Raw genomic sequence first — 26,323 nt, forward strand, 5'->3', positions numbered from 1 at the left:
GTAAGTTAGGTGATTTTTATGAAAGGTCAGAGAGTTACAGGCTATGTGAAACTGGCATAGAAGAAAGGTTAAAGTCTGAGGCAGATCAGCCACAATAATGTTGCATGTGGAGCCTGGTTCTCTACTCCTGCTCCTATTTTATGTTCTCGTTGAACTGTTGAGGAAAATAATTGACTATAAGGAAGAAAATGTATTATTCAAAGCATACATTTAATGAGCAGCAGATTTTCCTTTGAAGCACAAGCTACTGAGCAATATGATGGGTGTGGAATCAAGACAAAGCCATGAGAAATATTAACTATTTAATTTATTATACATTAACTTAAGTAAACAGGTTTGGACTATTAATATGTGAAAACCACAATATTAGTGAGTTCAGGTCAACAAAGTAAATGCTGAATGATAGAAGAAAGAAAAAAATGTGCAAGTAAAACACAGCAAGCATTACTGGGTCCAGAATATTCTCAGTATGCAAGTACGTTTTTTAGGGATAAGCGTGCAATAAGTCTGAGAGAATTATGCATTCCAATGGCTCAGCAGATTCCAGGCTAACATATAGGAATAAAGAGAAATGGAAAATGCTGTTAAAAGCCAAGTCAGGCAGCATCTGTGAAAAGAGAATCTGTTAAACATCCTTCATCGGAATGGAGAAAAAGAGAAGTTAGTCTAGATAACAAAGGGGCTGTGAGGGGGCCATCAGTGTAACAACAAAATGTGTATAATAGGGTGAAATGATGTAGACAGTTAGTAATGAAACAATGGTGTCTGTGTACTGTGTTGCAAATGTTGTAAAGTTTAGTTAATACTTTATAGTCTGGTCTACTGGGATATTGGCAGCAAACCAGAATATTCAATGGAAGGAAAATAAAGAGGAATAAAAGACAAAAATAGCCAGACCTGATACAAACAGAAATTTTCTTTCAAGTTGCTGATTTTTTCAGCTTTTACTGTTTTTGTTTCGGATTTCCGGCATCTGCATTTTTTTTTTGGCTTGCAGATTCATCATTCCTCTCCATAGATGCTGCCTGACCTGCTAAGCTCCTCCAGCATTTGGTGTGTGTTACTGAAGGGGAGAGAAGGTTTGAGGCACGGTACAGCCTACTCCTGCTCTTACTTTTTATGTGTCAATTCTCCATTATAATTAACATAGAACTCTGCTCCTTGTGGTGTGGTCCAAGACAGGCTGCTACACCACTTTGGAATCAGACACAACACACTGCATTCAGAGTCGTTTGCAGACCTATGGAAAGCTGATATACTTGTCTGGAGAGTTAGGCGTTTACGTTGCTTGCTGTTACTGCACTTGAAGCTATCAGGTAGATTTAGAACTTAGGAGTATGAATTTAAATAGTCTAAGACTAGAGTTCAGATATAAGAAATATCTGCAGAGATTTGTATTATTATATGGTACAAATCTTTTCTTGATGTTAGTTTGCTTAAGACTAACAATGTATAACTTGCAATTGGGACATTATGCCAAAAACAAACTGGTGGTGAGTCAGCATCTGTAAATAGAAATGGACTGTTGACGATTTGGGTCGAGACCCTTCATCTGGAATGAAAGGTAGATGGAAGGTAATCAATATAAAGAGGTGAGAGAAAAGGGTGGATCAAGAGCTGGCAAATGACAGGTGGATCCAGAAGAGAAGGAGTGATGGCCAGATGAAGGGAAAAGTAAAAATAACGACAGGGGCTGCAAAGGGCTATGGATGATGGAATCTGAAGGTGGAGCATGGAACAATGTGAGGCTGGCAGATGGAAACAGAGGGGAAAGGGAACCAATGTGAGTGATGGAGTGCATGGAAGAGAGGACAAAAACAGACCAATTTGTGCAGCAGTGGGGGGTGGGGGAGGGTGTAGGAGGAACTGGATAGATCTGGGTGAACGAGAAAAGGGACATAAAGGAAGCAGTTCACCTGAAATAGAACGATTTGATTTTTTGTTACATCGGATTATAAAAACAAGGTTGAATACGAGGAGCTGCTCCTCCAGTTTGCATTGAGCCTCAGCCTATCAGTAGGGAAGCAGAGAGCAAACAGGTCAATGTTGGAATGGCCAGCAACAGCAACAGGGAGCTCCAGAAGGTTATGGAGAACAGAGCACAGGTGCTAAACAAAACAACTGTCTAGTGTGTGGTCTCACCAATGTAGAGGTGGTCACATCAAGAGCAAGGTTGGAGGAGATGTAGGAGCAGGTGATATACCTACAGTTGTAGGAGAAGGTGCCTGGGGAATGAGGACTTTGTTATTGCTATGAGAGAAGTTCTAGGTTAAGAATGGTCTCTGGAGAACAAATACAGAGTGTTGGTGAAACCATCCTTAATGTATTTTCTTTCTTGTGTAGTACACTGATATTTCATAAACAAGTTTACGATGTAGGCATGGTAGTTTACCCTAATGGTGTTGGAAAAACTGTCCCTCAGTTGTTAATTCACAATATTTGGAACTTTTTTTGGGATATTAGTCTTATTTTAGCAATACAATCTGAGACAAATAGTAATCAGACCTTGAGAAGCACAAAGGGGCTAGAAAACTAGATGCACAACACAATCTTGGAAATACACAGCAGACCAGGCAGAATCTGTGGAGAGAGAAAGATCATTGACTTGAAACATTAACTGTTTTTCTCTCTGCAGCTGTTGCCAGATCTGCTGAGGTTTGGCTTGATTCCTTATTAACCATGTAACAACATATAACCATATAACAATTACAGCATGGAAACAGGCTATCTTGGCCCTTCTAGTCCATGCCGAACTCTTACTCTCAACCTAGTCCCACCGACCCGCACTCAGCCCATAACCCTCCATTTCTTTCCATATATCTATCCAACCTAACTTTAAACGACAACATCAAACCTGCTTCAACCACTTCTGCTAGAAGCTCGTTCCACACAGCTACCACTCTCTGAGTAAAGAAGTTCCCCCTCAAGTTACCCCTAAACTTTTGCCCTTTAACTCTCAACTCATGTCCTCTTGTTTGAATCTCCCCGACTCTCAATGGAAAAATCCTATCCACATCAACTCTATTAGATCATGTAAAATGGAAACTTCTTGATTTAAGATATCAGGCTTGTATTTATGTAATGTTTTTCCATGCTTTATAACATCGTAATACATCAAGTAAATGGGAAAGAAAGACACAGAGGTTTCAGTACAACTGCTTTTTTCCTAATTTATTGCCACTCAGTTAATAATGTGTCTTCCTGTAATTGGCCCACCTCCCCAACATGGATAACCTCACATTTATTCATGTTATATTACATTTTCCATTTATTTTCCCACTTCAGGCCCAAGAATGTATCAAAGTGACTGAACCCGATGTTTGGACGACAATTTATCCGCTGGATTGAATTGGAAGGGTCGGGTACAGGCCAAATCATGGTGGCAGGTTCCAGGCCCCACAGCGTACTGAAGCCACTGAACCTGATGTTTAGACAATTTAGATTGAAAAGGTCAGGGTGTCTGGGTCCGAAGCGAGGGACAGGCTGGTTCAGCTTACTGCTCCACTCTGCGCTGAACTAAGGGTCCGTGGACAAATTTTCTTCATGGACTTCAGTTCAGAACACTATTTGCTTGCATTTATTGTTTGTATGATTTGTTTGTTCTCACCACTACATACTGGGTGTTTGACTGTCTCCTTTTTCTATTGGCCTCTGTTTCATGGCTACCAGTTAGGAGACAAATCTCAAGGTTGTATACATACTTTGATAATGAATGAACTTTGAACACTGAACACTTCCTCAACTTGCCCAAATCATACTGGTGCTTCAAAGCACCCTCTTCATGTCCCACACTCATACCTATCGAGTCAGAAGCAAAATTAATGTTGCAGGTTGGTGACCTTTTACTAGAAAAATCTGTTTTTATTTCAGATTCCCAATGCCTGCATTATCCTGTTTCTCAGTGCTGTGGGTCTGCACTTAGCTGAATAAATCTTGATTCAGTTAGCTCACTGATGTTCAGAATCCCAACTCAGCAGAATGCAACCCATCATAGAGCGGTCACAGTTCAACCTTACCCTTCTAAGAAACAGTTCCCCGGATGTATTCAGAATAATACTTTAAAAACTGAGAATTTGAAGCATCTGTCAACCAGTGAAATAAACTCTGGAAGTATTCATTTTGCTCTCCTTGTACTGTACACTGGTTGCAAATGGTTTAAAGCACACATCCTACACACTGTTCTTACATCACAGTTAAAACATATGATGTGCAACAGTGGTTCGTTCTCTCTCGCTCTCGTAGCAAAGTCCTACCTCAGAAAGGTCAGCTGTAATGAGTACGTCTACAGTACATATCATTTTTCACTTAAGACTCCCCTGACTGATTAACCAACATTGAGAAATCATCACACATTGAAAAGATTACTCAGGAAATTCTCCCTGCTCCATTTCTCAGGATGCTTTTGATATCCCATCACAACTTCTCAAATAAACATAAGACCATAAGACACAGGAGCAGAATTAGGCCATTTGGCCCAGAATCTATTCCACCATGGTTGATCCTTTTATCCGCTCCTCAGTCCCATTCCCTGGCCTTCTCCCCATAATCTTTGATGCTGTGTACAATAAGTAACTTATCAATCTCAGCCTTAAATACACCCAACACCTGGCCTCCACAGCTGCCTGTGGTAACAAATTCCACAAATTCACCAACCACTAGCTAAAAAAATTTCTCTGCATCTCTCTTTTAAACGGCCATGCCCTCTTGTCCTAGGCTCCCCCCACCATGGGAAATATTTTTTCCACATCTACCATGTCTAGGCCTTTCAACATTCGAAAGGTTTCAGTGAGATCCCCCCCATCCTTCTAAATTCCAGCAGGTACAGACCTACAGCCATCAAATGTTCCTCATTCCCGGAATCATCCTTGTGAACCTCCTCTGGACCCTCTCCAATGCCAGCATGTCTTTTCTTTGACGAGGAGCCCAAATTACATCTATTCTACAACAGGTATACACGAATCCTTTTCTTCCTCAAAGGAAGCAATTATATTGAAATACCTACCTATCCTAGACAGCTTTTATGAGCATGTGTCTTGCACTATATATGATGCATAAATGCAAAACTGCATTAATCTTCAATCGGTTAAACGCAAGGTTAAAGATTGTGCAACTTACTACTATGTGACTTTTTCTCTTTTATAAAGAATACAATCTGGATGAGATTTGAATACATGTATGTCAAAAAGATGAAAACACATTCAGCAATAGAAAGTTTATTTTACATAGAAAAATTAAAATATTTCAATGAAATACGAGGGGTGATTGATATGTTCGTGGCCTAAGGTAGGAGTCAATTTTAGAAAACCTAGCACATTTATTTTTCAACATTGTCCCCTCCTACATTTACACACTTAGTCCAGCAGTCATGGAGCATACGGATCTCTTCTTTGTAGAAGTCGCTGTCTTGGACCCTCAGAAAGTGGTCCACAGCAGGGGTGATTGATAAGTTCGTGGCCTAAGGTAGAAGGAGATGTTATTAACTTCAAACTTTCTGCATAATCACTCAATGAGTTGAACTGCAGTGCATGTAACGAGAGCTGTATAACTCATCTCTTTCTATCTTAGGCCATGAACTTATCAATCACCCCTGCTGTGGACCACTTTCTGGAGGTCCAAGATGCCGACTTCTACAAAGAAGGGATCTGTATGCTCCACGACCATTGGACTAAGTGTCTAAATGTAGGAGGGGACAATGTTGAAAAATAAATGTGCTAGGTTTTCTAAAATTCACTCCTTCTGCTGTAGGCCACGAACTTATCAATCACCCCTCGTACACCTGTTATTTCTCTAAAAGCAAACGCCCACCAACATAAAAAAAAGTAACTTTTCAACATGTCACTTTCACAATAAGTTACCTGCATGGCACTATGAAATTAGAGAAGATTTATTGCCATAGCTCTGCTTGGCATAAAGTCAATGTCAATGCATTTCCAACATTGTTGCATACAGTATCTCATATGAATGCTACTGGTTTCTAATTGTATCTTCATCTCAGAGTTGATTCACTTTTGTGACTGATCATGTTCAGATTCTTCAGAAATGTCATTCATACTGCAACATATGAAAATAAACCAGATAGTTGAAATTTCCAAGAATATGTAAAATACATCACCTAATCATTCTTTAGACTGAGATTTCTCAGCTATTTTGGATAATTAATGATTAAACAAGCCATTTTAAATCAAACAGAAATTGGGGTACAAAATAGTATAGTTTCTTCCAAAGAATAAGTTAACAAAATCTTGAACGCATTTGTAATTTGCAGGGAATAGTTACTGCTTGACAATAAGTGCACATTGTTCCACTATCAAAAAGTCTTTGCATAGGCTATATAAAACTTCTCGTTTCTTTTGATGTTCCTGCTCCTTTATTAATAAAGGTCCATAAAATAGTGATTCATGTTATGTTGTCATTTCTTGGCAAACTTGTAATTTCTTTTGATCTTATTTATCTTATGTTGTTATTATAAAGTCACAGAAAAGTACCCCTACCATCCAGGTTCCATTATATTATTTTATGTTGTCATTTCTTGTCAAACTTATCATTTCTTTTGATCTTCCTGTTCCTTTATTAATAAAATTGAAAATAGTGATTCAACATTTAGTATAATACAATTTTCTACCTGTCCTGTTGTTCACTTAACTGTGGTGTACTTTGTCCATTAAATATCTAGCATCATGTCTAGAGTTCATTTCAATTAAAACACTTAATTCTAAAATATCACATGCCTTAGCTTATCAGGACATCGTATGAAACATTACGGGATGAAACAGATACCAAGCAAAAGTTGAAGAGGAGACAGGGAAGATGACTCAAGCCATTGGATAAGTACATGGATGAGAGATATTGAGGGCTATGGACCAGGTGCAGACTGATGAAATTAGGCATAATAACAGCATGGCATAGATTGGCCAAAGGGCCTGTTTCCATGTTGTAGTGCTCTATGAGATAAGACCAGGAATATGACTTGCCATCAGCAGCTCAAATATGTTCTAACATCCAATGGGCTCATGACTGAGCTAAGGGTTTTAAAGGTGGTTTTTAGAAGGTAGAAAGCAATAAATTTGAAAGGATTATATCATTGTCATTAAGGATGCAACGACAAACAAATTAAATAATTTTTCTCTCTTTTGAAGATATTAATTTCTAGCTTTTCATCCCCCCTCTTTGTAAATTAACTATATAACTATACTTCATTATTTACTTATTGTGCCACTGAACCTCAAAAGCCTTTACCTCTGTGGACTTTTACCACAGGACAGAGGGCAATAATGGAGAACTTCGCATTGATGATCAATTTTATCACGATTTGTTGCTGCATACAAAAGGAATCAGGTGAAATGATTTTTCTTGATCCCTCGAATTTTGATATCCATGAAAATTACAGGCAGCTTCAAGAATTGGATGGCTAGTTTGTGTTCATGTTCTTGTGTAGAAGAGAATAATTGTGGATAAAGGAAGTGGGGTTAATTACGATTAATTAGTTAAATCAGAGGAAGGAGAGGAGCCAATGTAATTATCATGACCATAAGATATAGGAGCAGAAGTAGGCCATTTGGCCCATCGAGCCTGCTCCGCCATTCAATCATGGGCTGATCCAATACTTCCAGTTATCTCCACTCCCCTGCCTTCACCCCATACCCTTTGATGCCCTGGCTAATCAAGAACCTATCTATCTCTGCCTTAAATACACCCAATGACTTAGCCTCCACAGCCGCTTGTGGCAACAAATTCCACAGATTTACCACCCTCTGACTAAAGTAATTTCTCCGCATCTCAGTTCTAAATGGATGTCCTTGAATCCTGAAGTCATGCTCTCTTGTTCTAGAATCCCCCACCATGGGAAATAACTTTGCCATATCTAATCTGTTCAGGCCTGTTAGCATTCGGAATGTTTCAATGAGATCCCCCCCTCATTCTCCTGAACTCCAAGGAATACAGCCCAAGAGCTGTCAGACATTCCTCATACAGTAACCCTTTCATTCCTGGAATCATTCTCGTGACTCTTCTCTGAACCCACTCCAATGTCAGTATATCCTTTCTAAAATAAGGAGCCCAAAACTGTACACAATACTCCAAGTGTGGTCTCACAAGTGCCTTATAGAGCCTTAACATCACACCCCTACTCTTATATTCTATACCTCTAAAAATGAATGCCAACATTGCATTCGCCTTCTTCATAACCGACTCAACCTGAAGGTTAATTTTTAGGGTATCTTGCACAAGGACTCCCAAGTCCCCTTGTATCTCTGCATTTTGAATTCTCTCTCCATCCAAGTAATAGTCTGCCCATTTATTTCTTCCACCAAAGTGCATGACCATACACTTTCCAACACTGTATTTCATTTGCCACTTCTTTGCCCATTCCCCTAAACTATCTAATTCTCTCTGCAGGCTTTCTATTTCCTCAACACTACCCACTGCTCCACCTATTTAGCCACAAATCCATTAATCCCACAGTCCAAATCATTGACATGCATCGTAAAAAGCAGCGGTCCCAACACCGACCCCTGTGGACCTCCACTGGTAACCAGCAGCAAGCCAGAGTAAAATCCTTTTTAGTCCCACTCTCTGTTTTCTGCCGACCAGCCAATGCTCCACCCATGCTAGTAATTACAAAGCAAGAAAAAGTGTCTCAACTAACCTCTTTCAGAAAGTCATTAAAAACAATTTACAATCATATTTGAAACTTGCAGGCTGGAAATGCATATTTTCTATGGTTAGTAATACCTACCACAGTTGAAGAAAATGACATTTTTCAGCATATTTCATTGGCAGGGAAGAATGACTTGGTCCATTTAAGTCAGAATCATTAAGACGACAGTGGGCATTCTCCTGTCAGCAAAAAGTAATAAATACCTTACTTAAAATAATAAAAGCAGGTTCAGGTTCAATAGCAATAAAAGTGTAAGAATATTAATGTAAATAAACATTAGAAATACAGTGCAGTTTAATTAAAACTGGCATCTCAATAACTTTTGTTGAAATCATTTTCTAGCAGTTCTTTAAATCTAAATGTTTGTAACAATAATCTGCAGCCTGAAAAGACGACAGATATCATGATTCAGCAGATATCCATTACAAATGGCCTACACCCTCTCTGTTGCTGTGATAACTTCATACCAACCAGAAATGCAAACCGAGTTTAAAAGATGTGTGGGAAGCAAAGGTAAAGTAAGTTTTAAAATATAGGATAAAAGTCTGGGTGAAATTAAAAGAAGCTTGAGAAAAAGAGCCCAGTGAACTTTAAAGGAATGCAGGAAACAGAGTTCCTGTGAGTTTATATAAGCAGCAACAGGATTAAAGTAACTCCACTGGGGTAAGTAAAACAGTAAGTAATCTTATAGCAATAATATGTAATAGTATTTATAGTAATAATATTTTATTCTCTCTCTTGGTTGAGATAATTTAATACACAGGGGTACTTCAGATCTGTGAAATGCATGGCTTGTGCATACAGCAACTCAAGATGCTTCCACCTCCTGGATACTGACAGGCAGAGGAAGTGTTGCACTTGGAACAGCTCCAGCTGTAGGTTTTGGAGATGAGTAACATCTGACATCAATCACAAAACTGATCATTTCAGGGAGTGGCACCTTGCAGCTAACAAGAGTGCAGGAAAAGGGAATTGACGACTGTCAAACAGACAAAAATGATCAAGCTAGTAGGTATTTATCTCCCTGAGCAACACTCAATCTCAAAACTGCTGGGGGAAATGCACACAGACAAGGAAGCCAGAGCCAAGACCAAAATACAATGGGTGGCTCATCTCTACATGGGGATGAAGGGAGTAGAGAGAAGGGAAAAGAGAGGACAACAGACAGCATTTCTGTAGTTTTAGAAAAATCCTGTAGAGGAACAGCAAACAGCCAGAGGTTGTAGCCCACACCAGTATTAATAACAAAAAAAGGGAATAAGGCTCAGAAGGCACACTTTAAGGAGTAAGGAGAGAGATCTCAAAAGCAGAAATCTCCAGATTATTCATTGTGTCATGATGCAGTGAGTATTGAAATGGGAGGAGAAATATAACTATATCCATTGAGGTTATTTCCTGTTTGGAGGCATGTATGCAGTAAATTGCCAGACTTAACCAAGCTCAAAATCAGATTTATTGACACTGACATACAGTATTGTGTAAAAGTCTGTCTTAGACACCCTAGATTTTTAAAATAAATTTTGTTTTAGATGTTTATTTTTTTGTCTTTGCATTAGTATGCAAGTACATAAGAGCAAATTTTAGATTTCCAAACATTCATTTTCCAAAAAATTAAATGTTAGACAAATTTTTGTATTTCATTAAAGAAAGCACCATATTAAGTAATAGACCACTTTTTAAATTAAAAACTTGATTACTTTGTAGCCCAGTGCATGATTAAATGAAGATAACAAACAGGTGCTAATGATCAATGACAATGAGTTGAATGAACTAAACTGATTAACTGAAACAGAAACAATCGGAAATAGAAGGAATTAAGCTAGACGAAGGACAACCAAATGAAAAGGTGAGGGTGTGGCAGATGTAACAGTTTAACCTTCAAATCATCAATTCTTACACCATAACAAGAATGAGCATAGCGACAAGACACAAGGTGGACATCCTGCATCAACAAGGTCTTTCCCAAGTAGAAATTTCACAGCAGACAGGAGTTTCCAGATGTGCTGTCTCAGCTCTTCTGAAGAAGCACAAAGAAATGGGCAAGGTTGAGGACCACCAGAAACGCAGTGGTCTGCCACAGAAACTGAATACAGCAGATAAGAGATACATTAAACTGATGTCCTTTCTACATTGGATGAAGTCCAGGACTGCTGTCAGCTCTGAACTCACAGAAACAACTGGAACCCAAGAACAACCCTCTACAGGAGTAGTCTTCAACAGAAGAATCAACAACAGAAGAGTTGTTGCTAAAAATCCATTCCTCCGAATGGGAAAGAAAGCCAAGAGACTTACCCAAGCATAAAAAACAGAAGGAATGGTGTGCTGAATGATGGCAGCAAGTGTTCTGGACTGATGAGTCAAAATTTGAAATTTTTGGCTCAAACAGGAGGCAGTCTGCCTGAAAAAGAACTAGAGAGTGCTACATGGATGAGTGTCTGCAGCCAAGAGTGAAGCATAGCAGACGATTTATGCATGTTTGGGGATGCATTTCTGCAAATGGACCTGGTGATCTGGTCAGAATTAATAGAATCCTTAGTACTGAGAAATACAAGCAGATTCTCAACCATCACGCAATACCATCAGGGAGGTGTCGAGGTGTCTGATCTTCATCCTGCTGCAGGACAATGACACCAAACACATGGCCAAGGTTATAAAGAGCTATTTCAACAAAAAGAACAAGGAATTCTGCAATAGATGATATGGCTTCCACAGAGCCCTGATCTCAAAATCATCAGGGCTGTCTGGGATTACCTGGAAAGACAGAAGCAAGCAAGGCAGCCAAAATCTGCAAAGAACTGTGGCAAGTTCTCCAAAATGCTTGGAACAACCTACCAGCTGATTTTCTTATAAAACCGCATGACGCCACTTAACCAGCCAACCAATTTTGCTCCTGTACATCTCTTAGTCGCTATCTGAGACTCTGTCTTGTAAGCGGTATCATCGGAAAATTTATGGATGGCATTTGTGCTGTGCCTAGCTATACAATCGTAAGTGTAGAGAAAGTGGAGCAGCAGGCACACAAACATCCCGGAGGTACGCCTGTGTTGACTGTCAGCGAGGAGGGGATGTTATCATCAATCTATACTGGCTGTAGCCTCCTGATACGGAAGTCATGAATGCAGTTGCAGAAGGAAATACTGAGGCCTAAGTTTTGAAGCTTGTTAATTAGTACTGAGGGATAATGGTGCTGAATGTTGAGCTGTAATCGATATACTATGGCCTGACGAGGTATTGCTGTTGTCCAGGTGCAGTTTTACCCACTTGGAGGATGTTCTAATGTCAGCCTTTGAGACAGATCACTGGGTCACCAGATACTGTAGGGATTTCCACAGTGTAGTTTTATTCTCCCTTTCAAAGCATGCATAACAAAAAACATTTGCTTTTTATTAATGATTTAATCTTGGTTATAGTGACTATAATTTCCGAATGATAAAAATCTTGGAGGTGAGACGAGTTGTGTGGAGGATAGAGTTAGGAGTTTAAGAAGATGGATAGGGCTGTTGGAATGGGTGGCAGATAGAATTTAATGCCAAGAAACTTTTCCATAAAGAATGAGAAGAAGCTATATAAACTACAGGACATCATTTCAAGTGGATCATAAATACAGTGAGATCTGGGGGCAAAAGTGCATGGTTTGCTGGAAAGAGTAAGTAACAAAGTGGCTAAATGGATTTCTTATAAAGATAGGAAGCAGACTCAAAGCCAAAGTTGAGTTTATTGTTATTTGTGAAAGTGATAAAAGTGGTTATAATGTTGCTGAACAACAGTGCTTAGTCTTTTATTGGTTGATTCAAGGACGAAATGGTTAAAGAGTTCAAACATTCAAAATCATACCTAAAAACGAGCAGTTCTTAAACAGCGGAATAATTGTATTGTTCTGTCAAAGGATGGCAAAAACACAACACAGAAAAGTCCTCCTCCATTACATGATTTTGTACGTTAACAATTTTCAAACATTTAGTGATGCAGTAGTATATTATTCTGATTCTGCACTGACATTACTTATTAAAATGCTGACTTTACTTATTCAAGTCTTATCACTTAAAACATAACTATGCTTAGAAGCTGTAATGAAACCAATTGGAAATGCAATACAACACTAACCGTATTTGGAATCAGAAGCTTTCCTGCTGAACATCCTTCTAATCTTGATTTAACATATTCACTAGACAATCCAGGTGACTTGTCAGTGGGATAGCCCAGCTTTGTATTATATTGCTCCATGGCAATAAAATCATTGGACATTGCACTTAACATTTCCAAGTTACTCTTGCTAGCCAGGTTAGTGAGTTTCAAATTTTCTTCAGTTTCTGCTTTTGGAGAGCTAGAGAGTAAAGCAGCACCCTCATTGGAAATATCCTTAATTTCTTGTAAGCTGATGTGTCTGGGGTTGAAAGACTGTTCAAGACCTTCTCGAATCCTGTTAGAGTAATGCATGGAATTTAATGCTGAACCAATATCAATCCCATACATATCATTAACACTAAAAGATATATTCATGTTTTCCGCAAAAGGGTAGAAGCTCCTTGCTTTCACTGTGAAGTCTTTTCTATTCTCAGCTTCATTTTGAAGGTGCAGCATGGGAGAAGGTGCCTGCTGTTTTCCCTTTGCTCTTTCAAATCCAGAAATTTTCACTTGCAGCCTTGTTACTTCAGATTCCTACAATTAGAAATGGAAAACACCATATGACAACAATGTCTTTATGAAACTGCTTATCCATGCTTCCCATTCTGATTCACATCATACAAATTCTGCTGTGGTAAACTTGTAGTGAAAAACCGGATGCCATGGTAGTGTAGCAGTTAGTGCCACGCTATTACAGCTTGGACACCAGGGTGCAGAGTTCAATTCCGACATCACGTGTAAGGAATCTGTACGTCCTCCCAGTGGAATGCGTGGGTTTTCTCTGGGTCCTCCAGTTTCCTCCCACAGTCCAAAGACATACCAGTGAGTAGGTTAATTGGTCACTGTAAATTGTCCTGTGATTAGGCTAGGGTTAAATTGGGGGCTGCTAGGTGGTGCAGCTCAAAGGGCCAATTCCACACTGAATCTCTAAATAAAATAAAAATAAAATTTGAAATACTATATAATTTAAGTCTCAATTAAAGATTAATAAAGAAATCTGTATTCTGTGCTAGAAAGTTCAAAACTTATATTACAACTTTAAATGTAAGTACATTTGTTATGTTTAAAGAAATATGCAGAGCAAATGAAACAAATTAATTTCGAAGGGATAGGGTTTCTTACAGTTGTCAGGCTAAAGAAAAAATCATGTGAGTTCTGAAACATGCTATTTCAAAACAGAAATAATTGTGGAAGATGCAGAAACCATATCACCATGTTTAACAACTTCGATGTCTCACAATCCTGTGGACAGTGTTAGAAACTGCAGGGTTAAAAAGACCCTGATGGGAGTTATATACTATCTCCAAATAGTAGCCAGGATGTGGGGTACAAACTACAACAGGTGCTAGAAAAAACATTTTAGAAAGGTAATGCTATAGTGGTAATGGGGGCTTTCAATATGCAATTAGACTGAAAAAATCATGTTGCCACAGGATCCCAAGAGACGGAAGTTGTAGGATGATTTGTAGAATGCCTACAAGATAGCTTTTTAGAGCAGTTTGTAGTTGAACCCACTAGGGAAAAGGCAATTATGGATTGGATGTTGCGTAACGAACCATATTTTATTAGAAAACCTTAGAACGTGATCATAACATGACAGAATTCACCCTGCTGTTTGAGGAAAAAGTTAAAATTGGATGTATTAGTATTACAGTTGAGTAAAGGCAATTATAGAGGCATGAGAGGGGAGCTAGCCAAATTTGATTGGAAGAGGATCCTAGTAGTGATAAAGGTACAGCTGCAATGGCAGGGGATCCTGGAAGCAATTCAGAAGACACAGGATCATTTCATCCCAAAGAAAAAGATGCATTCTAACTGGAGGAAGAGGCAAGTGTGGCTGACAAGGGAAATCAAGGACAAAAACAAAAGAGAAGGCTTACAATATTACCAAAAAAAAAATTGGGATGCTAGAGGATTGAGAATTTTTTTTTAAAGAAGGCAACTAAACAGCAAAAAGAGGAGAAAAGACAAAATAAGAAGTAAAGATGATACCAAAAGCTATTCAGATATGTAAAGAACAGAAGAGAGACAAGAGTGGACACTGGAAACTGACACTAGAGAAGTAGTAATGGTGAAGGATGAATTGAATAAATTTTTGTGTCCGTCTTCATTGTGGAATACACCAGCAATATGCCAGAAAATTGAGAGTTGGGGCAGAAGTGAATGTAGTCATTATTACTAAGAAGGTGCCCGAGAACCACAAAGATCTGAAATGTGGATAAGTCACTGGAGAAGGTAGCTGAAGAGATTATGGAGGCAACAGTGATGATCTTTCATGAATCACTAAAGTCAGGAATGCTGGTAGAGGACCAGAAAAAATCCAAAAGTCACCTCATTCTTTAAGAAAGTGAAGCAAAAGACTGAAAATTATTGTTCCGGTACCTAAAAAGACCAAGGTAACATCTCTGAACGACTTGCGTCCTGTCACACTCACCTCAATAATAAGCAGGTGCTTTGAGAGGCTGGTCAAGGACTACATCTGCAGCTTGCTACCACCCACACTGAACTCCTACAATTCGCCTACCGGCACAACCGATTGACAGAGCATGCCATAACCACAGCTCTACACTCCGTCCTTACACACCTGGAGAGGAGGGATGCTTATGTAAGAATGCTGTTCTTGGACTACAGTTCAGCATTCAACACCATAATTCCCTCCAGGCTCGACAAGAAGCTGAGAGACCTCGACCTTCATCCTGCCTTGTGTAGCTGGATCCGCGACTTCCTGTCAGATCGCTGGTTGGTGGTAAGAGTGGGCTCCCTCACCTCTGCCCCTCTGACCCTCAACACAGGTGCCCCTTAGGGCTGTATACTAAGCCCCCTCCTTTACTCTCTGTATACCCATGAAACTGTGTGAACACAGCTCCAATCTGCTAACTAAATTTGCTGATGACACTATACTGATTGGCCTTATCTCAAATAATAATGAGGCAGCCTACAGAGAAGTCATCACCCTGACACAGTGGTGTCAAGAAAGCAACCTCTCCCTCAATGTTGCAAAAACAAAGTAGCTGGTTGTGGACTACAGGAGGAATGGAGACAGGCTAACCCCTATTGACATCAATGGATCTGGGGTTGAGAGGGTGAAGAGCTTTAAGTTCCTCGGCATAAATATCACTGAGGATCTCGTGGTCTGTACTCACCAGCTGTGTGGTGAAAAAGGCACAACAGTGCCTCTTTCACCTCAGATGAAGTTTCGTATGGGCCCCCAGATCCTAAGAACTTTCTACAGTGCCACAACTGAGAGCATCCTAACTGGCTGCATCACTGCCTGGTATGGGAACTGTACTTCCCTCAATTGCAGGTCTCTGCAGAGAGTGGTGCGGACAGCCTAGCTCATCTGTAGATGTGAATTTTCCCACTATTCAGGACATTTACAGAGGCAGGTGTGTAAAAAGTACCTGAAGGATCATTGGGGACCCAAGTCAGCCCAACCACCAACTGTTCCAACTGCTACCATCTGGGAAACGTTTCCACAGCATAAAAGCCAGGACCAACAGACTCCAGGACAGCTTCTTCCACCAGGCCATCAGACCACTTAATTCATGCTGACGCAACTGTATTTCTATGTTATATGACCATCCTTTTGTACATAATATTTATTATAAATTACTATACATTGCACATTTAGATGGAGACGTAACAAAGAATTTTACTCCTCATGTATATGAAGGATGTAAGTAATAAGGTCAATTCAATTAGCCCAACTTTAGTGGCTTTGGAATCCATTATGGATGAACTTTCAGGGTACTTGGAAACACATGACAATAAGCCAAGAAGCTCTTGCCTGACCAATCTGTTATTCTTTGAGGAAGTAGCAAGCAGGATAGACAAAGGAGAATCAGTGGTTGTTACTTACATGGATTTTCAGGCCTTTGACAAAATGCCACACATGAAGCTGCTAAACAAGACAGGATTGTATAGTATTACAGGAAGAGTACTGGCATGGATAGAAGACTGGCTGACTGGCAGAAGACAGAATGGGAATAAAGGGGGCCTTTTCTGCTTGGCTGCTGGTGACTAGTGGTGTTCCATTCAGTTTGGTGTTGGGTCCACTATTTTTCACATTATACGTTAATGATCTGAATGATAAAAAAATCAATGGTTTTCAGATGATGCAAATATATGTGAAGTGAGAACAAGTTGGGATAATGGGCAAAGATGTAGCAGATGGAATACAGCATCAGAAAGTGTATGATCATGAACTTTGGTAGAAGGAATAAAGCCATAGACTATTTTCTAAATGGGAGGGAGAATTCAGAAATCAGAGGTGCAAAAAGTGATTTGGAATGCTAGTGCAGGGTTCACTGAAGGTTAATTTGCAGGTTGAGTTGGTAGTAAGGAAGACATATGCAATGTTAGTATTTATTTCCAGAGGACCAGAATATAAAAGCACGGATGTAACATTGAGGCTTTTTAAGGCCTATAAAGTCTCAGACTATATCTGGAGTATTGTGAGCCGTTTAGGGCTCCATAGCTAAAAACAATGTGCTGATGTTGGAGAGAATCCAGAGAAGGTTTACAAGAATGATTCCAGAGATTATTAACATGAAGAGTGTTTGATGTTTTGGGGCTGTAGCTTCGAAGCTGGAGTTTTGAAGAATGAGGGGGAAATCTCACTGAAAACTAACAAATATTAAAAGGCTGTGACAGAGTGGAGAGGAAGTTTCCAATAGTGTGAGTGTCTAGGACCTGAGGGCACAATCTCAGAACAGAATGACATCCCTTTAGGAAAATGATGAGGAGGAATTTCTTTAACCAGAGGGCAATGAATCTGTGAAATTCATTGGCAATATCAGCTATGGAGGTTAAATTATTTGATATTTTTAAAGCAAATGTTGATAGATTTTTGATTAGTAAGGGCATCAAAGAAGGCAGGAGAAAGGGGTTAAGGGACTAAGGGGTCAATGGACTTGTTAGGCTGAATAGCCTAATTCTTCTCCTATATCTTATTGTCAAACCTAGCCTTATCCACCTTCATGCCACTCTAATTTATTATTCTTGTTTCTTTCAGATCTTGCTTTCTATCTGATCATTTCAGATTAATTTCATTCTGCACATTTTTGAATTTTTGATGTCCTATTTCCTGGAATTCCCTCTCTACACTATTTTACTTTATTGTGCCACATCCCCAACTCTAGTTCTTCATATCCTTCAATACATGTTCAAAACCCATTTCTTTTCAACTCTTCCCTTTTCTGTTTTTGTTTCTGATTTTGATTTTGTAAAGTGCCTTGACAAATCTTTGGTATTATGGGCACTGTATCAATACTGTTGTCAAAAGATAAACCTTTGTTCAATACCTCAACCAAAAGAAAAACCTACCTTAATTATGAGAGCCTCTTGAGTAGCATTTATCACCTCCCTTTGAAACTGGAGCTCTGACTCAAGTTGTAGGATTGTTTCTTGGCTTTTTTCCAGCTCCTGCTTCAATTGTAGCAGCTGTTCATTTGAGTTATGGATAGCAGAGTTCTCCTCAGTAGATGCTATTAACTGCGGTATGCTTTCTTTCAGCACTTTGACCTGTGACAAAATAAAAATGCACTTTTAAAGATTCGTATCTGAGTGTTAGAATCTGTCCCATCTCTCCACAGAAAAGATGCAAATCCATATCAAATAGATTGGAAGGAAGTCTTGTAAAATCATCAACAAATATTTCCAGGCATGTTGAAATATAGCTTTGCTACAACCAGATTTAATGATTTTCATATGATAAAAATTATTTAAACATATGGTCTTGTTTATGAAGTAACAGAAAGGTGGACATTTGAGAATTACCCACCTCAGTCATAAACATGGAATAGCTAATCTCAACTAGGACAGTGGCAAATGTTCAATGATTAATTCCTCCACGTCCAGGGTTAAGAAAAAGAAACAGCACAGACTCAACTAGGCTTTCTATTCCCATTCACTGTCCAGCAATCTTACAGAGTATATCAGGATAAGGCAGGATCTGGCCACACATTGGTATAACCCAAGATCAATAGGCTTCCATTAAACACTTTCATATAAATAATGCCCATTTAATAAGATACTAGCAATCATAGATCTGTATTCCAGCAAGGAGCTAATATCTTCAGTTAACTTGACAATGGAAAGACACAATATCGACATCAAAAATTGACAGTAGGCAGTATGCAGAGAACATACATTGCTATTGATTGATTAAATAAAAATTGACATATTATTCTCCACACTTTTGCAGTCATCATCCTTCCAGTTCAAGATATCCCCTTCAAATATTGTGGATTAGATATACCAGTATTCTCAAAATAGGATTAATTACACTTTCTCAGGTCTCAGAATCTGCTATTCTTTCAAAGAAACATTATGGTATATTTAATATTAGCCTCATGCTGGAGAGGTGTTTCTCTGTCCGGAGGACTGAGAACAGTGCTGAGACTTCTATTAGATTAGATTAGATTAGATTATGAGGACACGCAGTCCTCTTTTATTGTCACTTAGTAATACATGCATTAAGAAATGATACAATGTTCCTCCAGAATAATATCACAAAACTGATAAAAACCACATAATTATAACATATAGTTACAACAGTGCAAAGCAAAACCGTAATTTGATAAAGAACAGACCATGGCACGGTAAAAAAAAGTCTTAGAGTCTCTCGAAAGTCCCATCATCTCACGCAGACAGTAGAAGGAAGAAAAACTCTCCCTGCCATGAGCTTCCAGCGCTGCAAACTTGACGATGCAGCACCCTGGAAGCACCCGACCTCAGCCGACTCTTGAGTCCGTTCGAAAACTTCGAGCCTCCGACACCGAGCACCATCTCTGCAGAGCACTTCGACCCCGGCCCCGGCAATAGACAAAGCCGAGGATTTGAGGCCTTCCCCTCTGGAGATTCTTGATTGCACAGTAGCAGCAGCAGCGAAGCGGGCATTTCAGAAGTTTCTCCAGACGTTCCTCTGTGCTTCTCACGTCTGTCTCCATCAAATCAGGATTGTGTACGGTACCTACTTACAAATACGATATCATTTCGGAGCGGTCACAAGCGCTGCGTCGCACCACCATCTTCTCCTCCCCTATTAGCTGTAATATACACAAATTACACACACAAAATGCTGGAGGAACTCAGCAGCCATGCAGCAAGCATGGAAAAGAGTAAACAGTCGACATTTCAGGCCAAGACACTTCATCGTGAGCAATGAAGGGCCTCAACCCAAAACATCAACTGTTTACTCTTTTCCATAGATTCTGCCTGGCCTGCTGAGTTCCTCCAGCATTTTGTGTGTGTGTTGCTTAGATTTCCAGCATCCACAGATTTTCTTGTATATATAGTATATAAAGGATATGGACAAATACAGTGCCTGTACTAAGTATTCACCCCCTCCCCCTGGAAGTTTCCATGTTTTACAACATTGAAACACAATGGATTTAATTTCACTTTTTGACACTGATCAACAAAAAAAACTCTCATGTCAAAGCGAAAACAGATCTCTACAAAATTATCTATATTAATTACACATAAAATACACAAAATAATTGACTGCATAAGAATTCACTTCTCTTTAATATGACACACCAGTCAAGGTGTTCCAATTGACTGTAGTACAAAAAACATATATCTGAAAGGTCCATCTGCTTGAGAGTCAGAATCCTGGCAAAAACTACATGTGCATTTTTTTTTCCAACAGTGGGCTTCTCTTTGCCAGTCTCCCATAAAGCCGTGACTGGTGAAACACCTGAGCAACAGTTGCCGTATGTGCAGTCTCTTCCACCTTAGCCACTGAAGCTTGTAACTCCTCCAGAGTTGTCATAGGTCTCTGGTGGCCTCTCTCACTGGTACCCTTCTTGCACAGTCACTCAGTTTATCAGGATGGCCTGCTCTAGGCAGACTTACAGCTGTGCCATGTTCTTTCCATTTCTTGATGATTGATTTAATTGTACTCCAAGGGATATTCAGTGACTTGGAAATTTTCTTGCATCCATCTCCTGACTTGTGCTTTTCAATAACCTTTATTGTGGAGTTTCTTGGAGTGTTCTTTTGTCTTCATGGTGTAGTTTGCCAGAACACTGACTCGCCAGCAGTTGAAAGTACCAGATACAGGTGTATTTTTACTACAATCAATTGATTGTAGAACAGAACAGAATCAACAAACTCATTCGTAAGGCCAGTGATGTTGTGGGGATGGAACTGGACTCTCTGACGGTGGTGTCTGAAAAGAGGATGCTGTCCAAGTTGCATGCCATCTTGGACAATGTCTCCCATCCACTACATAATGTACTGGCTGGGCACAGGAGTACATTCAGCCAGAGACTCATTCCACTGAGATGCAACACAGAGCGTCATAGGAAGTCATTCCTGCCTGTGGCCATCAAACTTTACAACTCCTCCCTTGGAGGGTCAGACACCCTGAGCCAATAGGCTGGTCCTGGACTTATTTCCTGGCATAATTTACATATTACTATATTAACTATTTATGGTCTTATTACTATTTATTATTTATGGTGCAACTGTAACAAAAACCAATTTCCCCTGCAATCAATAAAGTATGACTATGACTACGAAACATCTTGACTGCACACAAGTCTCCAAAAACAGATCTCCATTTAACTAATTATGTGACTTCTAAAACCAATTGGCTGCACCAGTGATGATATGGTGTGTCATATTAAAGGGGATGAATACTTATGCAATCAATTATTTTGTGTTTTATATTTGTAATTAATTTAGATTACTTTGTAGAGATCTGTTTTCACTTTGTTGAGTCTTCCTCTGTTGATCAGTCCAAAAAAAGCCAAATTAAATCCACTGTGATTCAATGTTGTAAAACAATAAAACATGAAAAATTTCAAGGAAGGTAAATACCATATTTAAGCACAGTACATCTATTATCATCCAGGTGAGAAATATAACATAAAGGGATATGAACATGGAACATTTGTAGTGCAACACTTAATACCTACTGCTTAAAAAAACTGGGTCAGGAAGGACCCATTTGACTTCTTTGAGAAACAGGAGATTACACTCGTACAATGATTATCACCCTTAGTAAAGTGCAGGTGAAGTATCATTTAGCGTGATACAGACTGTGAATACCTATTTACTATTAACGTGTTATCCAGCAACGAAGGAGATCAGAAGCCAACCAAAAAAAGTATACTGTTAGTGTAACTCCAGTACACTGGGTTAACAATGCCCATATAATCTCTCAGCACCATAACTTGTATCCGATTGTGTCACCTTGAAAACACTATACGGAGAATAGATATGTTCCAGAGGGAAGACATGAAGGACAGGTTCACAGAAAATCCTTTGCTTGTAAATGGAGACAAACAATTGGCAACAAATATCATGGCCATAGTATAGTCCAAGAAAGAAAAATATGATAACGTTATACCTTCATCATATCAAGTTTATACATACTATAGTCATATCAAATTGTTGCAAAAGCCAACACATATCTATTGCTTTGTTGTATTTTCAACATTAAAGGTTTACCAGCATTTTCAAACAGTTTCCATTATTCTTCATTGAATAAATTGAACCCAACCTCTTCTTCGTGAGCATTCATTAAGTGTTCCACAAATTCTTTTAATTTCTTTATCTCTGCCTGCATCTTGAATTCTAATTGAGTTTCTCGAGCTTGAGCAGCAGATAAGTCTTCTGCAAGGTGAGCAGCATGCGCTTCCTAGAGGTAACAAATATAATTAGAAGAGAATTTGCGATTATTAGATTATGAAAATTATTACATTACACTCAGTGGCCACTTTATTTGGTGCCTCTATATACCTCGTTAATGCAAATATCTATTTAGTCAATCATGTGGGAGCAACTCAATGCATAAGAGTATGCAGACACGATCAAGATGTCAGTTCAAAGAGCAGAGTGGGGAAGAAGTGTGATCTAAGTGATTTTGACTATGGAATGATTGTTGGTACCAGACAGGGTGGTTTGAGTATCTCAAACTGCTGATCTCCTGGGATTTTCACATACAACAGTCTCTAGAGTTTATACAGAATGGTTCAAGAGACAAAAACATTCAGTGGGCAGCATTTCTGTAAGTAAATACACTTTGTTAATGAGAGAGATCAGAGGAAGATCACCAGACTGGTTCAAACTGACAAGAAGGCAACAGTAACTCAAATAACCACGCATTACAACAGAGGCGTTCAGAATATCATCTCTTAACACACATATTGAACCTTGAATTAGATGGGCTACAGCAGTAGAAGGCAACGAACATACACTCAATGGCCACTTTATTAGGTACAGGAGGTACCTAATAAAGTGGCCACTGAGTGTCAAACACTGGACAACTTTTTTTTTAAAAAAAGAGTTGCTTCCTCAGAGATTTTCTTGTTTATGATGGACTGCTTGAAGCTGAACACAAATATAATTTCATAATTTTAGACTACTTGTATCACATAGGAATTTGGAGAAACAAGAAATTAACTTTTATTAAATATTTAATTCCATAATGGTGCGTCACCTGACGCTTCACATAGTTCAACTAAGCTAAAATTGTTATTTTTGATGATTTTCAATTCTACTCAGTGTCTGGGGCTTCTTGCTTAAGTGTCCAACAATAATCAGCCAGTATTGATGGATTCCAGTTGTGCTGATACTGTTTCTCCTTGGCTGCAATATCATGGTGAAACCTCTCATCACGCTCATCACTGACAGCGCTAAGGTTTGCAGGCAAAACGTCTAAATGGGAATACAGAAAATGAATCTATAGTGACATGTTGCACTTCATTCTTTTGTATGCTTTGAAGCATGTTGGCAATCAGATGCACCCAAAAATATTCAGGAAGCAAAATCTTTGTTGTCCAGTGTAATCGAACCTCTCTAATGTGAAAGAAGTACAGTACATAAAGACTAGCATGTACCAATATGATTGATAAGAATTTAATTTTTTATTTGATATGCCAAATCTAATTACCTATTATCAGCAATGAATTTTAAATTACAATGAGCATTTCAATCCCTCAAGGGGAAAGTACTGGTATTCAAGTTTACAATCATCATGAATTTCACTAAAAAGCCAAACGAAAATCCACCGGTTCTTGAGACTAGATAATGGAAATATATAGCTCATGTCCATACAAAAATAAAATCAACTTTTTAGCAATTTTTAACATTTTTGTGACAAGCTCAGTAGAAATTCTGTGATCTACCAGCAAGAATAGGTCACTCAGGGTCTCAAGCCTAATCTACCATTTAATACATCATAGTTAACCTGTGTGTAATCTCACCTCTATATTCCTATCTGTGATAACCTTTAACCCCCTTGGTTAAAAATAATCGATTTATTGCTTCTTTAAAATTCTCATAAGGACGCTGCTGTCATAACCTTTTAAGGAAGGCTTATAAACTTTTAAAAGAGAAAAAAAATAGTTTCATAGTTGATGCCTTATTTTAAAATAGCAACTTCTGGTTCTAGATTGTCCTTTAAAAGGAAGCATGTCCTCCCTATTCATCCTTCCAGGAGCAAATCTTAATATGTTTCAATCGTCCTCTAAATTCTAGTGGATATAATCATAGTATATGCTGTTTTACACTGAATGGAGTAGCAATGCAATTTTGTTGTCCTGAGCAATGACAACAAGGTTCTAATTAACATCTCCAATCTTTCCTTATGAGACAACACCTCAATTGTAGATATTAATCTACTACATCTTCTCTGCGCCGATTCCAACCCTATAAATAAAACCAATAACATACATTATGTGATCTCACCAATTCCTTGCACAACTTCCAGACTTATGTATTTGCTGCCATGATAAATAAATGAAAATGTTCTATCATCTTTCTTAATTACCTGCTCTATCTATTGTGTATCCATCATCCTTTTTCTGATCATGGAAACAGCAATGAAGAAGAATCCTTTTACATTTGAGTGTGACAGTATTCCTGAGTCTCTACATGGGACTTGCATGACTGACAGTAGTGAAAACTGAGCTACTGACACGATGAAGGAAGCCCTGAACACTGCCAGAGATAGAGGACCTTCATTGCTACCTGAAATCCTTTCACAGCTCAGAGTTCTGCAATATCTACTTAGATGATGCTTTTGTTTTATATTTTTCTTGCCAAAGTGGACAGTTTTATATCTTCGCACATCATACTCCATTTGCAAGATCTTCGTTCATTCACTTATCATGTAAGTAAAGACAACTCAAAATTCCTATCAACACACATCAAAGTTGCTGGTGAACGCAGCAGGCCAAGCAGCATCTGTAGGAAGAGGTGCAGTCGACGTTTCAGGCCGAGACCCTTCGTCAGGACTAACTGAAGGAAGAGTGAGTAAGGGATTTGAAAGTTGGAGGGGGAGGGGGAGATCCAATGATAGGAGAAGACAGGAGGGGGAGGGAATTTCAAAATTCCTATCTATGTTTTATTTATACATATATAGATGCAATTTTGCTTTTGGATTTTGGCATTTAATAAACTCTTACATAGGCACATGGATGATAGAAAAATTGTAGACTCTGTAGGAGGGAAGGGATAGATTCATCTACTTCCCATAACATCACTGATGTTTAGGGCAGCTTGTTAGCCCTGAGCTGAACCCCCAAACCTGGAGAACTGGTGGACCACTTTTAGTCTGGCTTCTATCCTTTGACGTGTCTGGCATGGGTGACCCTACCAAGAGCCAAAGCATAAAGCCCTCACTCCAGCCAACATAGCTCTCTCTGGGTCATTGAGACACACAAGCCTCCAAACCCTACAACAAGGTTGTGACCTCTTGGAGGAGATTCATCCAAGGTTAAAAGGACGGCATAATATCGTGGGATAAAGGGCCTGTACTGTGCTGTAATGTGCTGTTTCAAAAGTTTTTTTTCTCTAGTATCACAACAGGGATTTTCATGCTAAGGCATAAGCACAGTTTAGATAAAGCCTTTTATATTGTCCCTATAGCCTAAATTCCTAAATTGGTCTGCAAAACAATCTTTAGCAAAAAACTGTTTTATCTAGCTATTAAAACACAAGGTTATCTTTTGTTTCATTGCCTCAAATTGACTACTTTTCATAGTTACCTTTTCATGAGATAGTTGAATAGTCTGATCCAACTCAAGAGTTAAACGGTCTGCTTCCTTTTGTACCTGTGCCAGCTGTTGTCGAGCCTCCTTCAATTCCAAATGACAGTGTTGCATTTGCTCACAAGCTAAGCGTACTTTTTGACTTTCACCCAATACTTCCTGCTGTTGCTTTAAGATGCACTGCTCCTTACTTGTCAGAATCTGAGAGTAAAATAAGACAAGTAGTAGAAAGACTCAAAATTTTAAGGTGTAGCTAGGACAATGCTTATATCTTTTTACAGTGTGTACTCCATATATGTGAAGATTTTCTGTATTTAGTGTTTGGTGTTCTAACTTAATTAGCACAAGTCAACAGAAAACATGGAAATCCCATTTTTTTGGTACTGGAATACTGTAATATAGTTATGGTTCATTATGCAACTAAATCAGATTATTTTGTTCTTCCTGCTGAACTAAAGAAGATATCAAATCATCTCCTTGATTATTCTAATATTCTCTTGGTCTCTCAGCCCTATAATCCCATACATTCCATTAC

The 26,323-nt window shown here is 38.9% G+C and overlaps 1 protein-coding gene across 4 annotated transcripts in view; it reads right to left on the minus strand.

The window, feature by feature from the left end:
- Window positions 1-5,702: 5,702 nt before the first annotated feature.
- The window catches only part of ccdc18 (coiled-coil domain containing 18), a 137,395-nt gene continuing 116,774 nt past the window's right edge, over window positions 5,703-26,323 (minus strand). For 3 of the 4 annotated variants that reach the window (XM_063064638.1, XM_063064641.1, XM_063064640.1), the window contains 6 exons: window positions 25,786-25,989; window positions 22,296-22,433; window positions 18,107-18,304; window positions 12,761-13,315; window positions 8,735-8,835; window positions 5,703-6,051 (listed from right to left, as the gene is read on the minus strand). In XM_063064638.1, coding sequence (XP_062920708.1) covers window positions 6,003-6,051; window positions 8,735-8,835; window positions 12,761-13,315; window positions 18,107-18,304; window positions 22,296-22,433; window positions 25,786-25,989 — 1,245 coding nt within the window. In that variant the 3' untranslated portion in view covers window positions 5,703-6,002. Of the gene's footprint in view, window positions 6,052-6,491; window positions 6,566-8,734; window positions 8,836-12,760; window positions 13,316-18,106; window positions 18,305-22,295; window positions 22,434-25,785; window positions 25,990-26,323 lie in introns of all 4 variants that reach the window. The other variant, XM_063064639.1, reaches the window with a different exon arrangement.

Source organism: Mobula hypostoma, chromosome 12, assembly GCF_963921235.1.
Source record: "Mobula hypostoma chromosome 12, sMobHyp1.1, whole genome shotgun sequence".
Classification (NCBI taxonomy): domain Eukaryota; kingdom Metazoa; phylum Chordata; class Chondrichthyes; order Myliobatiformes; family Myliobatidae; genus Mobula; species Mobula hypostoma.